General features: G+C 37.7%; 1 protein-coding gene across 1 annotated transcript in view; it reads right to left on the bottom strand.

Annotated features, from left to right (window-relative positions):
• Positions 1 to 2,416: 2,416 nt before the first annotated feature.
• The window catches only part of taf1b (TATA box binding protein (Tbp)-associated factor, RNA polymerase I, B), a 54,589-nt gene continuing 34,932 nt past the window's right edge, over positions 2,417 to 22,073 (bottom strand). Inside the window, exons 8-15 of the mRNA XM_078399251.1 lie at positions 20,979 to 21,078; positions 19,338 to 19,485; positions 17,548 to 17,725; positions 14,500 to 14,546; positions 14,099 to 14,189; positions 11,028 to 11,095; positions 8,117 to 8,339; positions 2,417 to 2,758 (exon numbers count right to left, since the gene is read on the bottom strand). Of these exons, the coding sequence (XP_078255377.1) occupies positions 2,566 to 2,758; positions 8,117 to 8,339; positions 11,028 to 11,095; positions 14,099 to 14,189; positions 14,500 to 14,546; positions 17,548 to 17,725; positions 19,338 to 19,485; positions 20,979 to 21,078 (1,048 nt within the window). The 3' untranslated portion in view covers positions 2,417 to 2,565. The remainder of the gene's footprint in view (positions 2,759 to 8,116; positions 8,340 to 11,027; positions 11,096 to 14,098; positions 14,190 to 14,499; positions 14,547 to 17,547; positions 17,726 to 19,337; positions 19,486 to 20,978; positions 21,079 to 22,073) is intronic.

Below are 22,073 nucleotides of genomic sequence, written 5' to 3'. Positions count from 1 at the left end.
ATCAAGGTACTTTCATTTTCTCAAATCCGAAGTTTAATGCCCTTTCATTAATTACAATGGCCTTATCACACATCAGTATCCAGAGCTATTGTGTTATGTAATAGATATTTGTAAGACATTTGCTGTTCAAAAACTCATGATTTGAGTGATGTTCAAGTCTGAGGCCACTCATCCTGGGGAAATAAAAGAATGGTTGAAACACTTTTTAAAAAATCCTTTCCGACTGGTTTTGGAATTTACAATTGGTATTTATATTGAAAATATTGTATGTGACAATATTGTCACACATGCTGTTGGAAATATCAAAGACAAGAGAGCATAACTTTAAAGACAAGGGTTGCGGGGTTAGTTTAAAGTAGATGTTTGAGGGAAGTTTTTTTTATATACAGCGTGGTGTGTGCCTGGAACTTGCTGCCAGGGGTGGGTGTGGACGTTGATATGAAAGTGGCATTTAAGAAGTTTTTTAAGTTTTAGATGGGCATATGCTATTCAAGGAGTTGAGGGATATGGATTACATGCAAGCATAAGAGATTAACTTGGCATCATGTTCAGCAGTCTTTGTGCGCTGATGGGCCAGATCCTGCTGTACTGTTTTATGCTTAAACACTGCAGACTTGGACCTCACCTGAGACAGTTCATCAATGGTTTCTGTTTGGGGAACAGCCAAACTGTTTCTTTGGGACACATTTCTCAACACACTTATTGAAGGCAGTGGCATAAGTTGGCTGCAAAGCAAGCAATCACTAATGATATCCTCCAATTATTAAACCAACACTGTACGACCCTTCCCATTCAGTTTCTGCTTGTAACTGGGAGTAGAACTTGTTCTTAATTGGAAAGTTTGCGATAATGGGAATAATGGTGGTTGTTCTGACACAAACTTCCAAGGGATGCAATAAAAACTTTGGAAACCTCTGGTTTAAGCAACACTATTATAGAATGTAAAAGTTTTAAATGATATGCATGTAGCAATGCATGAAATTGTAGAATAGAAATTGAGGGAGATTACGCAGAAACAAAGAACAGCAGATACTGGTTTATATCAAAGATAGACACAAAGTGCTGCAGTAACTCAGAGAGTCAGGCCGCAGCTCTGGAAAAAAAGGGCGAGTGATATTTCTGGTCAGGACGTTTCTGGTCCATCATCTGCCTCCAGACGTGCTGCCTGACCTGCTAAATTACTCCACCACTTTTGTGTCTATATTTGAGGGAGATTATAGTATGTATAAAGACTGAAAGAAAGTATATTTATTTCAATTTTTGGACGTAGTCAAGCTCTGAAGAATTTAAAAAGATATCATTAATCTGGACTGATATTCACAGTGATAAATTCATAGCACTATAAAACAGTAAATAGGTTAAGATCAACACAAAATGCTGGAGTATCTCAGTGGCTCAGGCAGCATCCCTGGAGAAAATGAGTTGGGTCCTGAAAAGTAATCTGTCCATTTTCTCCAGAGATGCTGCCTGACCCACTGAGTTACTCCAGCATTTTGTATCGATCTTTGGTATACACCAGCATTGGCAGTTCCTTGTTATTATTAAATAGGTTAATGTATACTTGTATTATTTCAAAATAAAGCAGCTTGGTAAAATCATAAGTGAAATACAGAGAAGAATGCTAATTCAAGTAATATGAGGGAATGGAAAATCATTTGGTTTAATTTGGAACAGTGAATATCAGAAGAATATTGTTTGTGAATGTGTCGCTATATATATCATGCATAGTGAATGTGTCGCTATATATAGTGAAGGTGAACTAGCATGCACAATCTACACCTTGGAAGGAACTGCATACTAACTCGCAATGACAACATAGGATGAAGGTACCAGTCACAAAGGATCTGTGTAAATTTGATTTATAAAATATCTTTATCTTTACTAATATAATTAGTAAAATTGACCAACAGAAAATATAAAATCAAAATACATAATTAGAAATAAATTAGCTTTAAGTGAACCCAAGAAATGTATCTAGATGCAAAAAAGATATGAAAATCCACCATTCCAGAAGTATTTTTAATAGATATTGATACTCAAGAAAAATCCTATAATCTGATAGTTTCCCATGGAGAGATCAGTGTTTTCACAATGCCAGATTATTGAATCACATTTATAAAATTAATGGAATTAAAATTTAAAGTGAAATTTTCCGATTAATGATGGATGATGGTTAGAAATTCTAGAAAAGCATTTCAACCATAGGCCTGGAAAGTGGCAGCAGAGATCTCAGAGGAACATAGGCCAACATTAATATTTATCATTAATCTTAGGAAACCTTCACTATTATCAGGTCTCCTTATAGAACTGGAAATAAATGACTAATAGAAGTAACACCAAAATAGAACACAACAAATTTAAGGCACATCTTGAGGTATATATAGTTATTTTCATTTATTTACATTTTTTATCCCACATGTAACTGTTCATTATGTATACAATTTTAAGTCAATCTTTAATAAAAATTGATACAACTTCAGCAATTTTTAGTTAAACAGTTCAAAACTTAATTGTCAATGAAATAGCTGTTTGAAGTATGCTATATTTTCTCTTCATAGAGTCAAGTTATTTCAATTTCCTGTTTATTTTTCCAGGTTTCAGTGCTTCTGGTATATCAAAAAGTTTATGTTCCAACAGACAAACTTCATCATATAATGAGGAGAACTCTACTCCAAGCAGGAAAGAGAAAAGGTTCAGCACAAATCGGTAACTTCCAGGAAAGTGCTTCATTTCAGCCTTGGTCAAGTGTCTGCAGAACCTGAATGGGGAAAAAAACAATAATAAATCAGGAAATGTTCAAAAGTTCTTGATATGTTCTGCAGAGTACTTTAAAACAAAAAAGAACTGCTTTTTCTTTAAAATTCTGGAATTACAATTGTAAATGGCACATCTCAATTTGAATAATCTGCCTCCCAATCCTACCACCAGCCCCTGTACCAACGTATGCACTTTACCATCACATCCCAAATCCTAAATGCACCAAAAACTGTTCGAAAATTATTTAAAACTGTACCCATTAAAAACTGATTTTAAATAGGTAAAATGCTCGTACTAAAAAGTGGAGACTTTTATTCCGCTAATCTGCTCTGGACTCATAATTAGTTCCCAGAGTTAAAAGGAGGTATTTTGAAAAGCCATTTTGGAAAAAAAATGACTGCTTTAATGTCCTCGTTTTTATCTAAATAAATGTATTCAAATAAATAAAAAGTTTCAAGTCCTGATAAATATCAATTCAATCTATCATTTCTGAGATTTTGGTAAATTACCCAAAGCAAATTAAATTGCTCATCACAGATTGCAAGTTTGCTGTAGATAGTCCCTCGGGTACAATACAAACATAATTTGGATTTTGAAGATCAGCTTAGCTTTATCAGATATTTAATCAAACAATTATGAGTCCCAAGACCTTGGTGAGATAATCCAGATGCAAATCACCCAGCTGCTTTGCATTACAGTTATGAATATTGTTTATGTATCTTATGGAAATTCTTTTTAAAAAAAAACTTCTCAAACATTTTATTTTTTCACCTAACCTTCTAAATGAAAAGAAATGAGAAAAATTGCATCGTCTTTGTCCTCTCATTACTTATTGCTCCCATCCACACTAGTTACTCAAAACATGGATCAACAATTCTCTACTTCATTCAAAATCCATTATGAAAGAACTAAATATGAACTAAACATTTATTCCTAATCGGCTCTTTAACTACCTGTAACCAGATCCAGGTTAAACTGTACAATTTGCCTATCATCTCCCTTACCTTTCTTACAAAACCGATCCAATTAATTTGTTTTAGTCTAAAGATGGACAACAACCAATTCACTCTTTGACCAATTACTTTCTAGGTGCAACTAGCAAGGTTATCAGATTGTGTGAGAAAGATCTGCAGATGCTGGTTTAAACCGAAGATAGACATAAAATGCTGGAGTAACTCAGTGGGACAGGCAGCATCTCTGGAGAGAAATGGGTGATGTTTCAGGTCGAGACCCTTCTTATCAGATTGTTATTCTACCATTTCTTCCCTTCCTCAACTGTCTGGTGGCTGCAGTTGAGGAGGGGAGGACATTTTAGAATAACTATCTGATAAATGATTTGGATTTGGATGTGAAATGCAAGATCAGCAAGTTCGAGGATGAAATGAAAATTGGCAGACTGGTTGATTATATGGAATGTAGTATACAACTACACAAAGTGCTGCCGTAACTCAGCAGGTCAGGCAGCAACCTTGGAGAGCTTGGATAGGTGATGTTTTGGGTCGGGCCATTCGTCAGATTGGTTATTTTTGGGTTGGAGGAGGGGGAGAGAAAGCAAGAGGAGAGGAGGAACAGAACAAAGCCTGGCAAGTAATAGGTCAGGTGGGGTGGGGGTTGATAGGCAGATGGTTGGACAAAGGCCAGAGATGAAAAGACAGAAGGTGTGAAGATACTTAAAAGCATTTGTACATACATAATTTGTACATGTTAATTGAATAGGGACAAAAATGGTCTTGAACCTCTTCCCTACATTTATTTTAAGTGAAGGGTCTTGACCCGAAATGTCACCCATTCCTTCACTCCAGAGATGCTCCCTGTCCCGCTGAATGACTCCAGCATTTTATGTCTAACTTCTATTTATTTTAAGTGCCTACAATACCACAGATTTTGCATGGATGTCAAACCAAAAGAATGCCAAACATCGATTTTAGAAATTTACAAAAAGAATATCCCACGCAAAATGGTTTGTTTATGCCAGCAACAAACCTGGAAACAGATTCCTCATCACTCCTGTTGTGGCTGAATACAGGGGCATACAGGTATTTTCATTATTTTAAATCTTGTTTGTTTTGAAGCAGTGGCAGCAGGTGACTTCACCCCAAAGATGAAACGCATACATCATACCTAACAGCATTTGGTTACCAGACAAAATACTGGCCTCAGAATCTTAACCAATTATCACCAAGATTAGAGAATCCCAGTTTACAGATTCAGGTGCATCTTCAATACATTGGTTGTTTTAACATCTGAGTGCACTGGACATAAGAGAACCCATAGTCATGTTTTGAGGAGCAGGTGAATGATGTTCTGGACAATATTTATCACTACATTCGGTCAACATCATGAGCAAATTGACTAGTGCATTTTCTGTTACATAACATTACAACAATGTTCAGGTCAATGTCAATGTGCTTTGGATGTCCAGAGGTTGTGAAAACTAATATTTAATGTCTGCTTCATTTGGTTTATTTCTTTAAGTTTGCTTTGTTTATTAGTTGGAAAACATTTCTAGTATTTTTTCAGAAAGCGTTCCATTTAATATGACTAAGTGTGGGGTGTTGCACTGGGAAGTTAAATATAAGTGGAAATATACAGTTAGTGCAAGATCCTTAACAGCATTGAGGTACAGATAGATTTTGGAGTCCAAGTCCCTGGAAGTAGCAACACACATAAATAGAGTAGTAAAGAAGGTGTATGGTCAGAATGGGGAGGTTTAAAGGAGATTTGTGAGCGTTTTTTTTTTTAACAGACTGGCGAATGCTTGGAACACGATGCCATAGGGTGGTGGGGGAAGCAGATACAATAGTTCTTTTTAAAAGGAGATTTTTTTAGACAGGCACATGGATGTGCAGAGAATGGAGAGATATGGATTATGCGCAGTTGGAGGAGATTAGGTTCATTTGGCATTATGTCCGGCGTAGATATTGTGGGCCGAAGGACCTGTTCCTCTGCTGTACTGTTCTATATTCTGAATGGTACATGTTAAGGCAACAGGTAAAAGTTATCAATGTGGAAGCATTTCAATAAAGGAAGTTAATAGTAAACTGTGCAATATCTACATTATAAGCAAAATAAAAGGTGTATCATGATATTTAGCTACACAAAATTGAGCTATGTTAATAACATGAATAAATCTAAATTTCAAACATATTTGACTTGTATATTTGAACTTTCAAGAATGCACAAAATTAGGTGTTGCAGTGAAACAAAGCTCATATTACTGTAATTTAACTACTCTTTGCACCAACTGTTACTGTGTCAACTGATCTTTCTCGACCTTAAACACATCATACGAGATGCACAGAAATTATTCAAAGTCTAACCATAGAAGAGGTATATTTATCAGAGAAGTACATATCTGTCCCACTCATTGTATTTTTACATACACTAAAATATTGATCATTTAAATGAAAGTATTTATCTGTGAGCAGGAGGTGCAATCACTTATATTTTTGATTAGTTAATTATGCCAGGCCTAGATATACTATTCGTTAAACGGAAGTGTCATTTGATTTCTTAATGAGGTATTTTTGCAGGAAAAAAATACTCTACACTGCAAGAATTAACACTAAGATGTGCATGATTCATGCAAAATTCAACTTACCCAGAAAAATGCACCTGTGAACGAGACAATGTAATTCAACACTATGTTTACTTTTTCATCTGCCATACAAGAAGGCTAAGAGAGTATATAGTCAAGCATGCGCAACATGACACAAAATACCAACTTTGCAAGTACTAAAATGGATTACCCAAAATGTTTCCAAGCATAAATCAAGCACACACTTTTAAATATCTTTAATCACTAGAATAACTACTATTTTAATTTCACTACATATTTTTTTAAGAAGTTAATATTATAAATCTGAAATAGAAATTGAAAGCTTTAAGTCAGGCAGCATCCGCGGAAAATAAAACTTAGTATTTCAGATCAAAGTCCTTTCATTTGAAGTCGAGAAATATAAATTTTGTTTCTCTTTTCAAAGATACTGTTTGACTTGCTGAGCTTTCCCATCATTTCCTGTTCTATTATAGAAATTTTACTATCCCTGCTATATGGGAAATGTTGAATTATACTTTAGCTTGTTTAGTTTCTTGAGGAGAAATTGCTTTACTCAGAGGACTGCAAAATTTTGGAATCCAATATCTAAGATGACTGGCTGTTTGATTATATTAAAGCCAAGGTCAATCGATTTTTGAACAATTAGGGAATCATAAGAAACAGAGGTAGGAGTAGACACCACATGCCTGCTCTGCCATTCAATAAGATCAAAGTTGATTTTCCTCCTCATTATCTGTTAACTGCACCACCTCTGCATCAATCAAAAGTCTTATAATTTCTATCTTGAAAACGCTCAGTGACAGAACATCCATGATCTTTTTATGTTGGAACATTCCAAACACCATCTGGGTGAAGAAATTACTTGTTTCAGTCTTGAATGACTAACTCCTTATTTTATTTCTGTGATGTCTGGGGATGGATGCTTCAGTTGAAAGCACCAATCTCTCAAATCCTATCAATCCTGCTAAAATGTTATATATTTCAATGAGATAATCCCTCTTCTAGTCTTAAGAATATACACTCAAGTCCACTGATATCTTCTTAAATATTCCTCAAATCTTAGTATATCCCCTCTACCACTCTCTTCCAAAAATCAATCTGGCAAATATTTCCTGCCCTCCACTATTGGAATTGTATTCCATGCGTGGTCTCGTGCTGTATAATTTGTAATAGGATGTCTTCATCTTTATACTCAAATCCTCTTGCAATAAAGGTCAACATATTGGCTTGCTGCCACTATACATTACCATTCAGAGGTTTGTGTGCATGGAGGCTCGGGTTGCCCCCCCCATCTCCAAACATCAACACATTTCAATCCCACTCCATTTAAAAAAATCAACATTTCCATTTTGTTCTATCACAGTGAATGACCCTACAATTTTCACATACTGGAATGCCAGCTCCGATCCCTGCAACACCTCATTGGTCATGACATCCCAATCAAAAATGTCACATGCTGTTATTTAAATCCACAAATCATACCTGTACGTTATCCTCAATGCTATGTGCTCTCATTTAAAAAAAATGTTTTTTACCCATTGAAGGCCTTTTGTTAATCTTTTGGTTGAATTACAGGACAGTTTGGAAGGACCATATAACCATACCATGCTGCTTTGGTGCTCTTGTTTAAGAAAATTGTGTCAAATCATATTTAAGCACTCTAAAAATACATGTCTGACACTAAATTGAATGTTGTTTTTTGTAAATTAATAATTCACAATTTCAACTCAAAGTTAAATTCAGGATATGGCGACTACTATTTTCCAATGATTGCATTGTTTTTGGAATAAAATTACATACTTCTCATTGCAGATTTTTAGACAGGTGAGCCAGTAGCGTTGATTGACATTGATGATCTTCTCACTTTTTTCATTATCATATCCATTGAGGCTGTCTTCATGAAAGCTCTGTCTCTCCAGGCAGCTTCCCTTCCAAAGGAACCAGAAACTGGAAGGTTCTCTTTTTTCCAATGCTGGCTGGGAAGTAAGTTTAACAAATTGTTTCGTAAGACTGTGGATAATGCCTAGAATTAAAGAAGTATAAAATCAAATTAGAAGGTGGCAAGTCTACAATTTCTTTTATAAGCATTAGCGTCTCAATATTAGCTAATTTTGAGATTATGAAATCAATTTTCAGTTCAACATGGTGTCAATGGCCTCTCTGCCATCTCACATCAGTTTCCAATGCATCCTCCAATGACTGATCAGCTCCTTCCAATGGCTGCTGAGAAATTATACTGCATGACATGTCTGAACAACATTGCTCACCAGTTCATTCAATGTTTAACCAGAACATCAACTGGGGCATAAATGTCAGCTTCAGCTCTCTGCCCTTTTAAGTAAGAGTTTGTTTGGAGAGATTGCAGTCTTGGAGTTGATGGATAAATCATTTAGTTTACCCTTTCTTGATTGTTATTTTGCGAATGGACTATTGATAACAACTTGTATATGGATATTAGCTGTAGATAACAGTTCTACTGAAGTTCTGGAGCCTTTCTTTGTGTATTACAACATCTGTGTTCACCACTTGTGTTCAGTTAACTGGCAAGATATCAAGTAGTGCCTGTGCCTGGTAAAGAAAATCTAGGAGGCAGTAGCTCCTTCGTTATTGTGTTGAAAACTGTTTAAAAAAAAACTTCAAATCAGTTATATTACATCATGCCTTTAATTTACCATACAACCTAAAGAATGTCCCTAGCAAGACGAATGAACTAATAATTTTAAAAATGTCATTTTTCCCTTCCCCAATCAAAGGGTCCAGAGGAGGTTTACAAGAATGATCCCAGGAATGAGTGGGTGAACATATGATGAGCATTTAATGGCACTGGACTTTTAGAAGAATGAGGGGGAATGTCATTGAAACGTACAGAATAGTGAAAGGCCTGGCTAGAGTGGATAGGAGCCTAATTCTACTCCCTATTACCACTGTTGGGCTGAAATTTCTAACAGTATCTGGCCAACAGTAAAACCATACATTTCAGTAAACTACCCATATATTTGGTAATCCAACTACTCTGCTTTAAATTTTGACAAAATTCCTTGCATTCCTGATTATTCATAATTTGTTTAATCTGATGATTATAATCTCACACTAATTTCCGATTAATTAATAGGAGTAGGAAAAAAACTGCAGATGCTGGTTAAAATCGAAGGTAGAACAAAATGCTGGAGTAACTCAGCAGATCAGGCAGCATCTCGGGAGAGAAGGAATGGGTGACGTTTCGGGTCGAGACCCTTCTTCAGACTGGAGAAGGGTCTCAACCCGAAGCGTCACCCATTCCTTCTCTCCCGAGATACTGCCTGACCCACTGAATTACTCTAGCATTTTGTGTCTACCTCCCGATTAATTAAGTTGTTTTGTATGTCCAAATGGATTGTAATATCACTGCAGTGAATTTCTGATTATTTCTCAATTGAACCTGCAATTTTTCAAATTTTTCTCATTAACTTCATGCAGAAATAACATGAATCAATGCATGCTATTTATTTACAATCATCTTCTCAACAGCATTCAACTAGTATCTTTTTCTAACAGTTACTTTGTCTTATATTAATTTCCAACTAATGAAAATGAAAAAAAATCTGCAAATGGCAAAAATCAGATATAAAACAGAAAATGCTACAGAAGCAGCAGGCCAGGCAACTTCTGTGGAAAGAAAAATAGAGTTAACTTTTTAGATTGAAGACCTTTTATCTGATTTGCTTGTTGAATGTTTAATAATGATAATAACTAGACCAAGTGGACCCGTTGGGCCCATTCCTCGTGGTAGGGGAACAGGGAAGGGGAGAGTGTGTCATCACTGAGTGAGTCCTAGACTCAAAGCCTCTCCTGCATTGGTGTAGCACCCTCAACCCCCCCCATTCAATCCCCCTTATCCCCCCCATCTCCCCCAGACCCACTCCATCCCCTTTACCCCACCCCCGCCTCCACCCCTATTCCCCCCTCCCCACCCCTATTCCCCCCCTCCCCCTCTCCTGACCCCCACCTCCCTCCCCTCCCCTACTCTCCCCTCCTCCCCACCCCCACTCTCTCCTGCCCCCCATTGTATCCCTTCCCCCACCCCCACTGTTCCCCCACGCCCACCTCCCCCCACCCCCACTCTCCCCTCCCCCCTCCCCACCTCACTCTCCCCGACCCCCTCCCCCTCCCCGACCCCCTCGCACTCCTGTGCGCTCCAGCTTGCCCTGGTATTTTATGCTTCTATTTCCTTTCCAACTCTATTTCTACAACTTATTTGATGACTGGTCATCATTCATAATACCATTTAGCAAAACTAATTATCAATTCAGAAATATTTTGCCAGAATCTAGAAATCTTTTGTAGGGGTCATAACATATTATATCTGAGCTCCAATCCACTGAGCACACAGAATTTAAATAGGCACATTAGCTATTGGAAATTTAGCACAGGTAAAGTCACTTCCTCTAGGTGAACAGGGCATGACTTTCCTTGCATCTTTAGATCCCATAACCAAATATTTATATTTTCTCCAGTGAATTGATCAGACTGTGTATTGAACTGATTAAGAAATATTTGAAAATTTACAGAAGCCAAGATCATTTTTCAAAAGAAAAAAATGTCCATAAGTAACAATGAAGAAGGGTCTCGACCCGAAATATCACCCATTCCTTCTTTCTATAGATGCTGCCTGTCCCGCTGAGTTACTCCAGCATTGTGTGTCTATCTTCACTGAGGAAATAAATCCACCTACGTTTCCTTTTGTGGACTACTGCTTTGTTCTTTATGGAAAAAAGTGGTTTTTCACACTTCCACAGGTACCTGTAAAACAAAACATATATCTTAGCATGATTTTTAGACATGCATGTCCAATTTCTTGATCTAAATTTTCTTCACTAATGATGGCACTCAAATGTGCCCCGTCAGCAAAAAATACATACTATTTCAATGAAACACCCGTTACATTTATATAAATCTTCCCCAGTTTCTCTATGCTGAAGTCAACATGTAACTCAATCACTGGGCAAGATCATATCAATGGTCCAGAATGCATTCATACAATAATTTCAAAAAAGATGCATTGGACAAATGAAGTACAAAAGTTGATCACTCAATGGGATCAGTGCATTCAAACAGACATGAGTAATGTGAATCTCGTGTCTATGCGTGTGTCATGCCTGAGCAAAGAGGTCATTCCTCTTTGATGCTGATGCTTTAGATTGCTACTGCAAAGTTGATGTGTACACACACAGATCCAAGTATTGTATCAAGCAGGAAAATCTTAACATAAAGGTCTGCGAAAATAATCACTTAAAACATAGAATCGCTACCCAACCTGTTGGTAGGCAGTTCACCACGGAGAACAAGGATTCTTCTCGAAAGACCATACGTCCTGACAAACTGCAGTTAAGACCTGGTACTTTTGCTGTGACAGATAAAGGATCGACCTCTCTGATTCTTTTGCTAGAGATTCACCATGCTGCCCTAATGTCCAATCATGCATTTGAGTGTCCACTTCTGTGCCTGGTTCAGGGCAAAGGGGTATGATTCCACCTCATTCCTTGCAAAGGTGACTCCTTCTATGAACTCTTTCTCTTTTAGAATTCCCATCCTGGTGATGGATCATGCAGATAAGTTAGCAATTCCTTCAAATTAACTCAATATGGTATTCAATTCTACGTTATAGGAAGGATGCGAAAGCATTAAAGAGGGTCCAGAAAAGATTTGTTATCTTTCCTGGATGAGGGACTGCAATTAAAAAGTGATAGAGTGGCACGGTGGAGCAGCGGTATAGTTGCTGCCTTATAGCAATTAGTGCCAGAAACCCGGGTTTGATCCTGGCTACGGGTGCTTGTCTGTATAGATTTCGGTTTCCTCCCACATTACAAGGTCATACAGGTTCGTAAGCTAATTGACGGTATAAATGTAAAAACAAAAATTGTCCCTAGTGTAGGATATTGTTAATGTGTGGGGATCGCTGGTCAGTGTGGGCTCAGTGGACCGAAAGGCTGTTTCCGCGCAGTATCTCTAAAATCAACTAAAACTAAACTAAATTAGAGATACTGGACTTTTGCTTTAAAGAGAATACAAAGGGGGGGATTTGATGGAAGTATTTAAAATGATGAGGGATCTGAACAGAGTTGATAGTGGAAGCTGTGCTCCTCAGTGGATGGGTTAGGCACTGGACATGACCAGCATGAAATAAAAGGGAAGTGTCTTCTCTTGCTCTCGATGTTTTCACAAGTTAATGCATTGATGAATTATGGGTTAGATGAGCAACGGCTTTACACAGCATGTGATTGGTACCAGGAATATACTGGCCGACATGGTGAAGGCGGGTTCCACTGAGGTCTTCAAAGTCAAGTACACGGCAGACAAAAATATGCAAGTCTACAAAGACATGGGTTAAGTGGCCTTCTTCTACACAATAACCACTCTTCGATTCTACAAAATTTAGTCCTGCTGATAGAAAGACTGATCAATGTAACCTTAATTCTAAAACTTGAGCTTTAAAGGAAGACCTTCCATCCTACAAAGATTTACGTGAAGCACACTAGACTTAAGACTGATTCTTTGGTCAAGATATTAAACTGTGCCCAGTGCAAAGACAGCAAAGGCTGTAATCATCTAATAACCAAAACGCTCCTGCAACATGTAACAGCACAATCTCATAAGGCAACAGCAACACATCATCACTGTTAGGCAACGCATTATTCAAGACTGAATGATTCAGTGCCACCTGAAGCCTAAGACTGAAGTTGACAAAAAGAAAGTAATTTAAAACTATTGAAAATAAAACAGTAACACCTTCACACACACAAGCAAATGCTACTGTTTGTCAGAAACGTACAACACAAAGGTCCTGCTCTGACATGGTTTTTATTATGTGCATGTTCTGGCACAGAACTAAGAGAATTGGAAGTTCCCACATTCGACTGCGATACTCAATAGAGATCCTGGTTCAAAATGAATTCATGGCAAAACTTCGAAGAGTAACTGGAAATTATCCCCCATGTTCTTCAGCCAACATCAACAGGTTGGGGTGTGGGGTCATTATCTCATTGACAATTTTGGAACCATGCATTTTGCAAATTGGCCACACCATAATTCTATACCAGTTCTGTGACTACACCTTAAAAATACTAATTTGTTTGTAAAATGCTTCATTTGGTCACGGCAGATGGACATGAACGTAAGTTTTGATTGATGTTAACAGGAATGGAATCTTTCAAGGGTGCCTTCAGAATGATTGCATCCTAATGATTCCTCTGATTAGGTCATTAGACCAATGAAATTAACTGGCTGAGGAAGAATGCAAGACTAGAGCCCCATAATCTACAGCTATTATGAAAGAATATTTTTGTTTTAAGTAGAGAAAAGGATATAATCTTCACAGAAGAATGAATTTCTACAAATGATTATAAATTTATTCACATAACTGAGGATACTGGATAATTCAAAAGAGCAAAAATAAAACCTCTGCCAGTTTCTAGGTTTATGCCCCCTCCCACATCTAAGTCCCATCTCTGGTGTCCTTTTCATTCTGCATGCATTGACAGAACTTCTAGTTTTATATATCTTACCTGTGAAACCATCTCTCCAATCTCCCACTTTCTTCCTAATTTTTAAAAAACAATTATAACCTCATCCATTCAACTTTGGTAATTTTTGACCTAATTGTTAGCGTGCTTACAAGCATGTAATCCAATTGCATAACACACAGATCAGAAATTAGAACACAATGTTATTTAAAAAACTGAATTTTCTCATAAACAAATGAACTGTTCAGCATTTTTTCTATGAAAGCAATAATTGATTATGTACCTGGCTTTCTGCTCTTCCGCTTTCTTTTCACTTTCATCCAAACAGCTTTTCATTACTTTATACCATTTGCTGAACCGAAAATGCTTAATGCCTAACCAGAAAACAAGCCATGAAAGAAATAAAACTGTTGTATTGAAAATTTTGCCACAATTAACTATGTTTTTTAACATTCCGATTTTATTTTGAACCACTATAGCATCATTGGTACATTAAATGAAAAACATGCTTGCAGCAGATGGATTGCTCTTTAAAGAGATCAATCTAGATTTAATGAGTCAATTGCCTTCCTATGCACTATACTATCCACTGACCAGAATATAAAACCAAAAAGAAAAGTATGGCAGATCACTCCTGACCACTGGAAAGAATGTACATATTTTACAACAAACAGTACAAAATACCTCCATGGTTTTGCTTGTTTAGCTCCTCTGCTCTGTTAGATTGCAACCTGTTAAATGGGACAAAATTACAAGACAGTCTTTTAAAAATCAGTCAATAGACAATAGACAATAGACAATAGGTGCAGGAGTAGGCCATTCAGCCCTTCGAGCCAGCACCGCCATTCAATGCGATCATGGCTGATCACTCTCAATCAGTACCCCGTTCCTGCCTTCTCCCCATACCCCCTCACTCCGCTATCCTTAAGAGCTCTATCCAGCTCTCTCTTGAAAGCATCCAACGAACTGGCCTCCACTGCCTTCTGAGGCAGAGAATTCCACACCTTCACCACTCTCTGACTGAAAAAGTTCTTCCTCATCTCCGTTCTAAATGGCCTACCCCTTATTCCTAAACTGTGGCCCCTTGTTCTGGACTCCCCCAACATTGGGAACATGTTTCCTGCCTCTAATGTGTCCAATCCCCTAATTATCTTATATGTTTCAATAAGATCCCCCCTCATCCTTCTAAATTCCAGTGTATACAAGCCCAATCGCTCCAGCCTTTCAACATACGACAGTCCCGCCATTCCGGGAATTAACCTAGTGAACCTACGCTGCACGCCCTCCATAGCAAGAATATCCTTCCTCAAATTTGGAGACCAAAACTGCACACAGTACTCCAGGTGCGGTCTCACCAGGGCCCGGTACAACTGTAGAAGGACCTCTTTGCTCCTATACTCAACTCCTCTTGTTACGAAGGCCAACATTCCATTGGCTTTCTTCACTGCCTGCTGTACCTGCATGCTTCCTTTCATTGACTGATGCACTAGGACACCCAGATCTCGTTGAACTCCCCCTCCTCCTAACTTGACACCATTCAGATAATAATCTGCCTTTCTATTCTTACTTCCAAAGTGAATAACCTCACACTTATCTACATTAAACTGCATCTGCCATGTATCCGCCCACTCACACAACATGTCCAAGTCACCCTGCAGCCTTATTGCATCTTCCTCACAATTCACACTACCCCCCAGCTTAGTATCATCTGCAAATTTGCTAATGGTACTTTTAATCCCTTCGTCTAAGTCATTAATGTATATCGTAAATAGCTGGGGTCCCAGCACCGAACCTTGCGGTACCCCACTGGTCACTGCCTGCCATTCCGAAAGGGACCCATTTATCCCCACTCTTTGCTTTCTGTCTGTCAACCAATTTTCTATCCATGTCAGTACCCTACCCCCAATACCATGTGCCCTAATTTTGCCCACTAATCTCCTATGTGGGACCTTTTCGAAGGCTTTCTGAAAGTCGAGGTACACCACATCCACTGACTCTCCCGTCAATTTTCCTAGTTACATCCTCAAAAAATTCCAGTAGATTTGTCAAGCATGATTTCCCCTTCGTAAATCCATGCTGACTCGGAATGATCCTGTTACTGCTATCCAAATGCTCAGCAATTTCGTCTTTTATAATTGACTCCAGCATCTTCCCCACCACTGATGTCAGACTAACTGGTCTATAATTACCCGTTTTCTCTCTCCCTCCTTTCTTAAAAAGTGGGATAACATTTGCTATCCTCCAATCCACAGGAACTGTTCCTGAATCTATAGAACATTGAAAAATGATCTCCAATGCTTCCACTATTTCTAGAGCCACCTCCTTAAGTACCCTGGGATGCAGACCATCAGGCCCTGGGGATTTATCAGCCTTCAGTCCCATCAGTCTACCCAAAACCATTTCCTGCCTAATGTGGATTTCCTTCAGTTCCTCCATCACCCTAGGTTCTCCGGCCCCTAGAACATTTGGGAGATTGTGTGTATCTTCCTCAGTGAAGACAGATCCAAAGTAACGGTTTAACTCGTCTGCCATTTCTTTGTTCCCCATAATAAATTCCCCTGCTTCTGTCTTCAAGGGACCCACATTTGCCTTGACTATTTTTTTCCTCTTCACGTACCTAAAAAAACTTTTGCTATCCTCCTTTATATTATTGGCTAGTTTACCCTCGTACCTCATCTTTTCTCCCCGTATTGCTTTTTTAGTTAACTTTTGTTGCTCTTTAAAAGAGTCCCAATCCTCTGTCTTCCCACTCTTCTTTGCTATGTTATACTTCTTCTCCTTAATTTTTATGCTGTCCCTGACTTCCCTTGTCAGCCACAGGTGTCTCTTACTCCCCTTAGAGTCTTTCCACCTCTTTGGAATAAATTGATCCTGCAACCTCTGCATTATTCCCAGGAATACCTGCCATTGCTGTTCTACCGTCTTCCCTGCTAGGGCCTCCTTCCAGTCAATTTTGGCCAGCTCCTGCCTCATGCCTCTGTAATCCCCTTTGCTATACTGTAATACTGACACATCCGATTTTCCCTTCTGCCTTTCCATTTGCAGAGTAAAACTTATCATGCTGTGATCACTGCCTCCTAATGGCTCTTTTACCTCTAGTCCCCTTATCAGATCAGGATCATTACACAACACTAAATCCAGAATTGCCTTCTCCCTGGTAGGCTCCAGTACAAGCTGTTCTAAGAATCCATCTCGAAGGCACTCTACAAACTCTCTTTCCTGGGGTCCATTTCCAACCTGATTTTCCCAGTCTACCTGCATGTTGAAATCTCCCATAACCACCATAGCATTACATTTTTGACACGCCAATTTTATCTCCTGATTCAACTTGCACCCTATGTCGAGGCTACTGTTTGGGGGCCTATAGATAACTCCCATTAGGGTCTTTTTACCCTTACAATTTCTCATTTCTATCCATACTAATTCAACATCTCCTGATTCTATGTCACCCCTTGCAAGGGAATGAATATCATTCCTTACCATCAGAGCAACCCCACCCCCTCTGCCCACCTGTCTGTCTTTTCTATACGTTGTGTACCCCTGAATATTCAGTTCCCAGCCCTGGTCCTCTTGTAGCCATGTCTCAGTGATCCCTACAACATCATACTTGCCCATGACTAACTGAGCCTCAAGCTCATCCACTTTATTTTTTATACTACACGCATTTAAGTACAACACTTTAACTCCTTTGCAACCTTTACAATAGTTTATAATAGGCATTAAATGACTTACCATTCATGCTTGTCATCAAGCACAAACAGCAGTTTCAGGGTAATCACTATCACTGCTGCAGCCTGAATTTCATAATTGATAGATTTTGCCCTTCTAGACGATGGATTAAAGGTCAGGTAGTCCACCTCACCAATGCCCATTTTCTTCACCAATCTTTGTGTCCAAATATGCATGCTTTCTGGTTTGAGGAAACCAATAAAAAAAAAACTTACTTTAATTGGAAGGAATTCTTAAAACTACATATGAAACTGTCCATATTTTCCGTTAACTTTATCCTTGTAAAGCCAGTTTGTGTCAACAACCCCACCTCATACATCAGCCATTCCAGTTTAATTCAATGTTTATAACTAAACGTTAATATGTGGTAAGATTCATTTTCATCTTCATAATATGCATTGCCAGACCAGCTTGATTAAGTTAACAATTTATGATAGTCAAACAGTATTAATGATTGTGAACATCAATGGACATACAGTAAACGTGAAATGGCTGGTGTTAACTATTCTTTACAGTTTGAACTAAACAAAATAGACTGATTGAATAAGCGGTGCTCACTGCAAAGTTAGATTAATATTATGTTAGTGAATATTCTGGTAGTCACAATTTCAATGAATTAATGGTGTGGAAAACGAAGAGATTTACTCCCTTACATAATTATTGCTATGTGGAATGTCTCATCATGTGTCCTGCAAAGCACAAATATATACTCTTTTAAGAGATGACATACAGTGCCCTCCATAATGTTTGGGACAAAGACCCATCATTTATTTATTTGCCTCTGTGCTCCATAATTTGAGATTTGTAATAGAAAAAAAATCACACGTTGTTAAAGTGCAGTGCACATTGTCAGATTTTAATAAAGGCCATTTTTATACATTTTGGTTTCGCCATGTAGAAATTACAGCAGTGTTTATACATAGTCCTCCCCATTTCAGGGCACCATAATGTTTGGGACACAGCAATGTCATGTAAATGAAAGTAGTTATGTTTAATATTTTGTTGCATATCCTTTGCATGTAATGACTGTTTGTAATCTGCGATTCATGGACATCACCAGTTGCTGGGAGTCTTCTCTGGTGACGCTCTATTGCAGCCATCTTTAGCTTATGCTTGTTTTGGGGGCAAGTCACATTTCAGTTTTCTCTTCAGGATATAAAAGGCATGCTCAATTGGGTTAAGATCGGGTGATTGACTTGCCACTCAAGAATTTACCATTTTTTAGCTTTGAAAAATTCCTTTGGTGCTTTACCAACAGAATAATATTTTATATGAGGAAGTTAATACAGGATGGACCACAGGATGGAATGGAAGTTAATGCAATTCAGAAATTCTGTGGTCTCAAATATCTTCCTAATGTCTTACTGCCCCATTAATGTTTGTGGTAATTGAAATACTCTGTTTTTGTTGACTTATTTACCGGAAATATTCCTACAAATTTGCTCTTCTATCTACTTCAGTTTGCAAGTCTATAAAATATTTCCAACAGTGTGTTCGCTCCTTTTTTGTTCTTTAGTTCAAATCACAAAACATCCTTTGACAACCTTTCTAACATGTCTTGCCTCAGTTGTAACTTGTTTAAAATCAATAATGCCACCTCTCTTCCTATTTCAGTTGAGAACTCTGGACACATACATTTATTTGCATTCCTGCCTCTCTTCCCCTACCCCCCTCACCCAACTTAAGTAATATTTCAGTTAGTATATCATGCTTCCAATTTAGATATAGCTGAAATAACGACTTTCACTGTTGTTTTCAGCTATACTAGTTTTAAGTATTTTGCAATGGTTTACCTGGCAAGTTTGCTTCTAACAAATATTTGATACAGAGCAAATTTGGATGGAGGAAACATTTCTCAGTTATTTCAGGAAAATGAGGCAAATCCAAAAATTCAGCAAGTTGGCGCATTTTCCTTTGGATCTCATTATAAGATGGAATGGACTGCAACATATAAAAACATAAAAGAATCTTAAATAAGCATAACAACAGCAATATTGAAAAAGTATTCTGAAGAACCACATAGAAGGGTAATCAACAATAGGACTTTTGTAGCTGCGAACATTAATTATAGTTACTGCTATTTAATCCACACAAGAGCATGTGTAGACAAAGGAACTTGGAATTCAAACCAATGACAGAACTATACTCAAGCAATTAGGTATTCAAAATAATCACATGGCTTTTAATCTCCCTTTTCATTCCCATTAATTTGTAAAATTTCCTTTTATATTTCACTTTTGAAACCTGTCCATTCAAAACCACTGTTGGTTTCCAAGATGGCTGTAATGTGAAATGGAGATTTCACTGTGTTATGAACTGCTCCTCAGAAAAATATACTATGAGTACCATAGAGGGTCACCTAATAAGCATAATAGATGTAGGATTTTGAAAAGCATCTATCTCTCACCTACTCACTGGAAAATCAGTCTAGGTCATACTTTAGGCATGGGAAGAGAAGCTATTATTGATAATTATCTGACTGCGACAAATACAAAATTAAATGAGTGCTATCCCACCCAGTCAGATGGTGATGGAGAAGCATTGTAAGAGGATAGTGTGGTTAACCATGTCATTTAACTTCAAATAGACATACCTGTGATTTCTGCTGTTTGATCCTTATTTTCCAAAAACATATTTATGGTAATTGGGCTGTTATTGGTTTATTAGAGTCAAGTGTACATGCAGAGAAAATCTTTATTTTGCAAGCTCTCCATGCATGTCATACCATACACAAGTATAATTAAACCATACACAAGCACAACAGGTAGAACAAACAGAAAGGTAAATTCAAAATATAGTGTTCATCTGCAGAGAAAGTCCAGGTAAAAACAATGTAGGGGCTGCAATACAGTACATTGGGAGATGTAATGAATGGTCCAGGATCTAAAACATATTAGACTCAAAATTCCTCAAACTCCATTGCATAGCATACTTTCATGTTTAATATGCATTTATTATGCAAGTCATTCCTTTTCTTTAAAATGGTCCAATAGTCATACTGAACTTTTTACTGAACTTGAAAAATGTCCAGTATCTTTAAATCAAAATAACCCAACACATTTTTGTGATATATATTTTACTACAAAATCCAAACACGAAACCCTGAATTCTTAAAAGAGCAACTGCTGTCCATAAAGACCTCTGGTTTTGTGTATCGCATGTATTTTCAGTGGACAACCATTGCACCATTTATTTACTATAATCTTTATCCATATATAATTGTAGTACTGCCCAGACCAGTTAGAACAAATCTTCTAATCACACGCAAAAAAACAGGGACTGAAATCCAACACTTTTCTTGTAATAGGGATACTCTACCAGACATAAGGTAGTGTGCAGCAAGCTGACAAGGCTATAATGTGTGATCTACTTTTGGAACATCGCCTTAGCATTAGCAGCACTTTTTTTCTGTTTAGGAAGATGTTTGTCTTTACCTGTACTTGAAAGACGCGGATGTCTGGTCCATAAAGTTTCATCTCCTCAGGAAAATACTGGAAAGCATTTATATATGGTAACTGCAGCTCTGAAACAAACCTATTATTTAGGAAACAATGCACGTTGAAAAAAAATTTAAAAGTTAAATTAAATTTCAGAATGGCACAGAAGTTATTGTCCCCCAATAAATGTTTATTTCACTAAAAATATGGCAGAACTGATTTCATTGGCATTGCAAGCTGCTTAAAAGGGCAAAAGTTTTCCAGGCCCTTAAAAAAAATGTCCTTCAATTTTCAAACACCAAAATCCAGGCCTGAACAGTTAATCAAATTAATGCCTAATTTACAAAGGAGGGAGTTAAGGAAGTAGCAAATCCAGTCACAAAACATAGTTCAACTTGAAAATTTGGACCCAAAGAGAAAACTCTCTAATCAAAATAAATGAAAAAACAAATGTGCTCTTGTGGAGTAACTGAGCAAGACCAGTAGCCAATGGCCATAGTAAAATGGCTTTCAATCACATTGGGTTGAGTGACCTTGGAAGCCCCTGACCAAAATAGCAGGTTCTGGTTATTTTCAGTCACAGTGATCTTTACCAACTCCCTGAAAGACAAAGATACCACATTTCGTGCAATGGATCGGAGCCTTTCACCCAATGGTTTTATGAATAAAATATGCCAAAGCCCAAATCACTTGGCAGCTTGAAAACAGCAATAAGCATTTGAAAAATCAAGGCTTTTTTTAACTGGGACTCAGTGTATGATCAGAAACTACAAGTATGGACATTAGTCAACAAGGATTCAGATGCTCTATTTGAGAGGATCCAAAATGGAAGGCAGCAAGGAGAGCATTGAGTAGTTGGGTCTAGTGGTAAAAGTCATACAATGTAGGCTCTGCACAAAGATTTGCCACTGATGTTGCCCCATTACTACAACAGTAAACTCGAATCTGACAATTCAGAAATCTAATGATGTAGATTCTAGCTCACTGGGAACTGGAATTTCATGGCTGCAGTCCCCTGCTCCTTAGAAAACTATGTGGTTTATTTCCCCATGTTCCCTTTACACATACCAGGATAACTGGAAAAAGCAATAG

This window comes from Rhinoraja longicauda, chromosome 5 (genome assembly GCF_053455715.1).
Source record: "Rhinoraja longicauda isolate Sanriku21f chromosome 5, sRhiLon1.1, whole genome shotgun sequence".
NCBI classification, from domain to species: domain Eukaryota; kingdom Metazoa; phylum Chordata; class Chondrichthyes; order Rajiformes; family Arhynchobatidae; genus Rhinoraja; species Rhinoraja longicauda.
The sequence above is the reverse complement of the archived record's forward strand: the minus strand, read 5'-3'. Positions and strand labels throughout refer to the sequence as shown.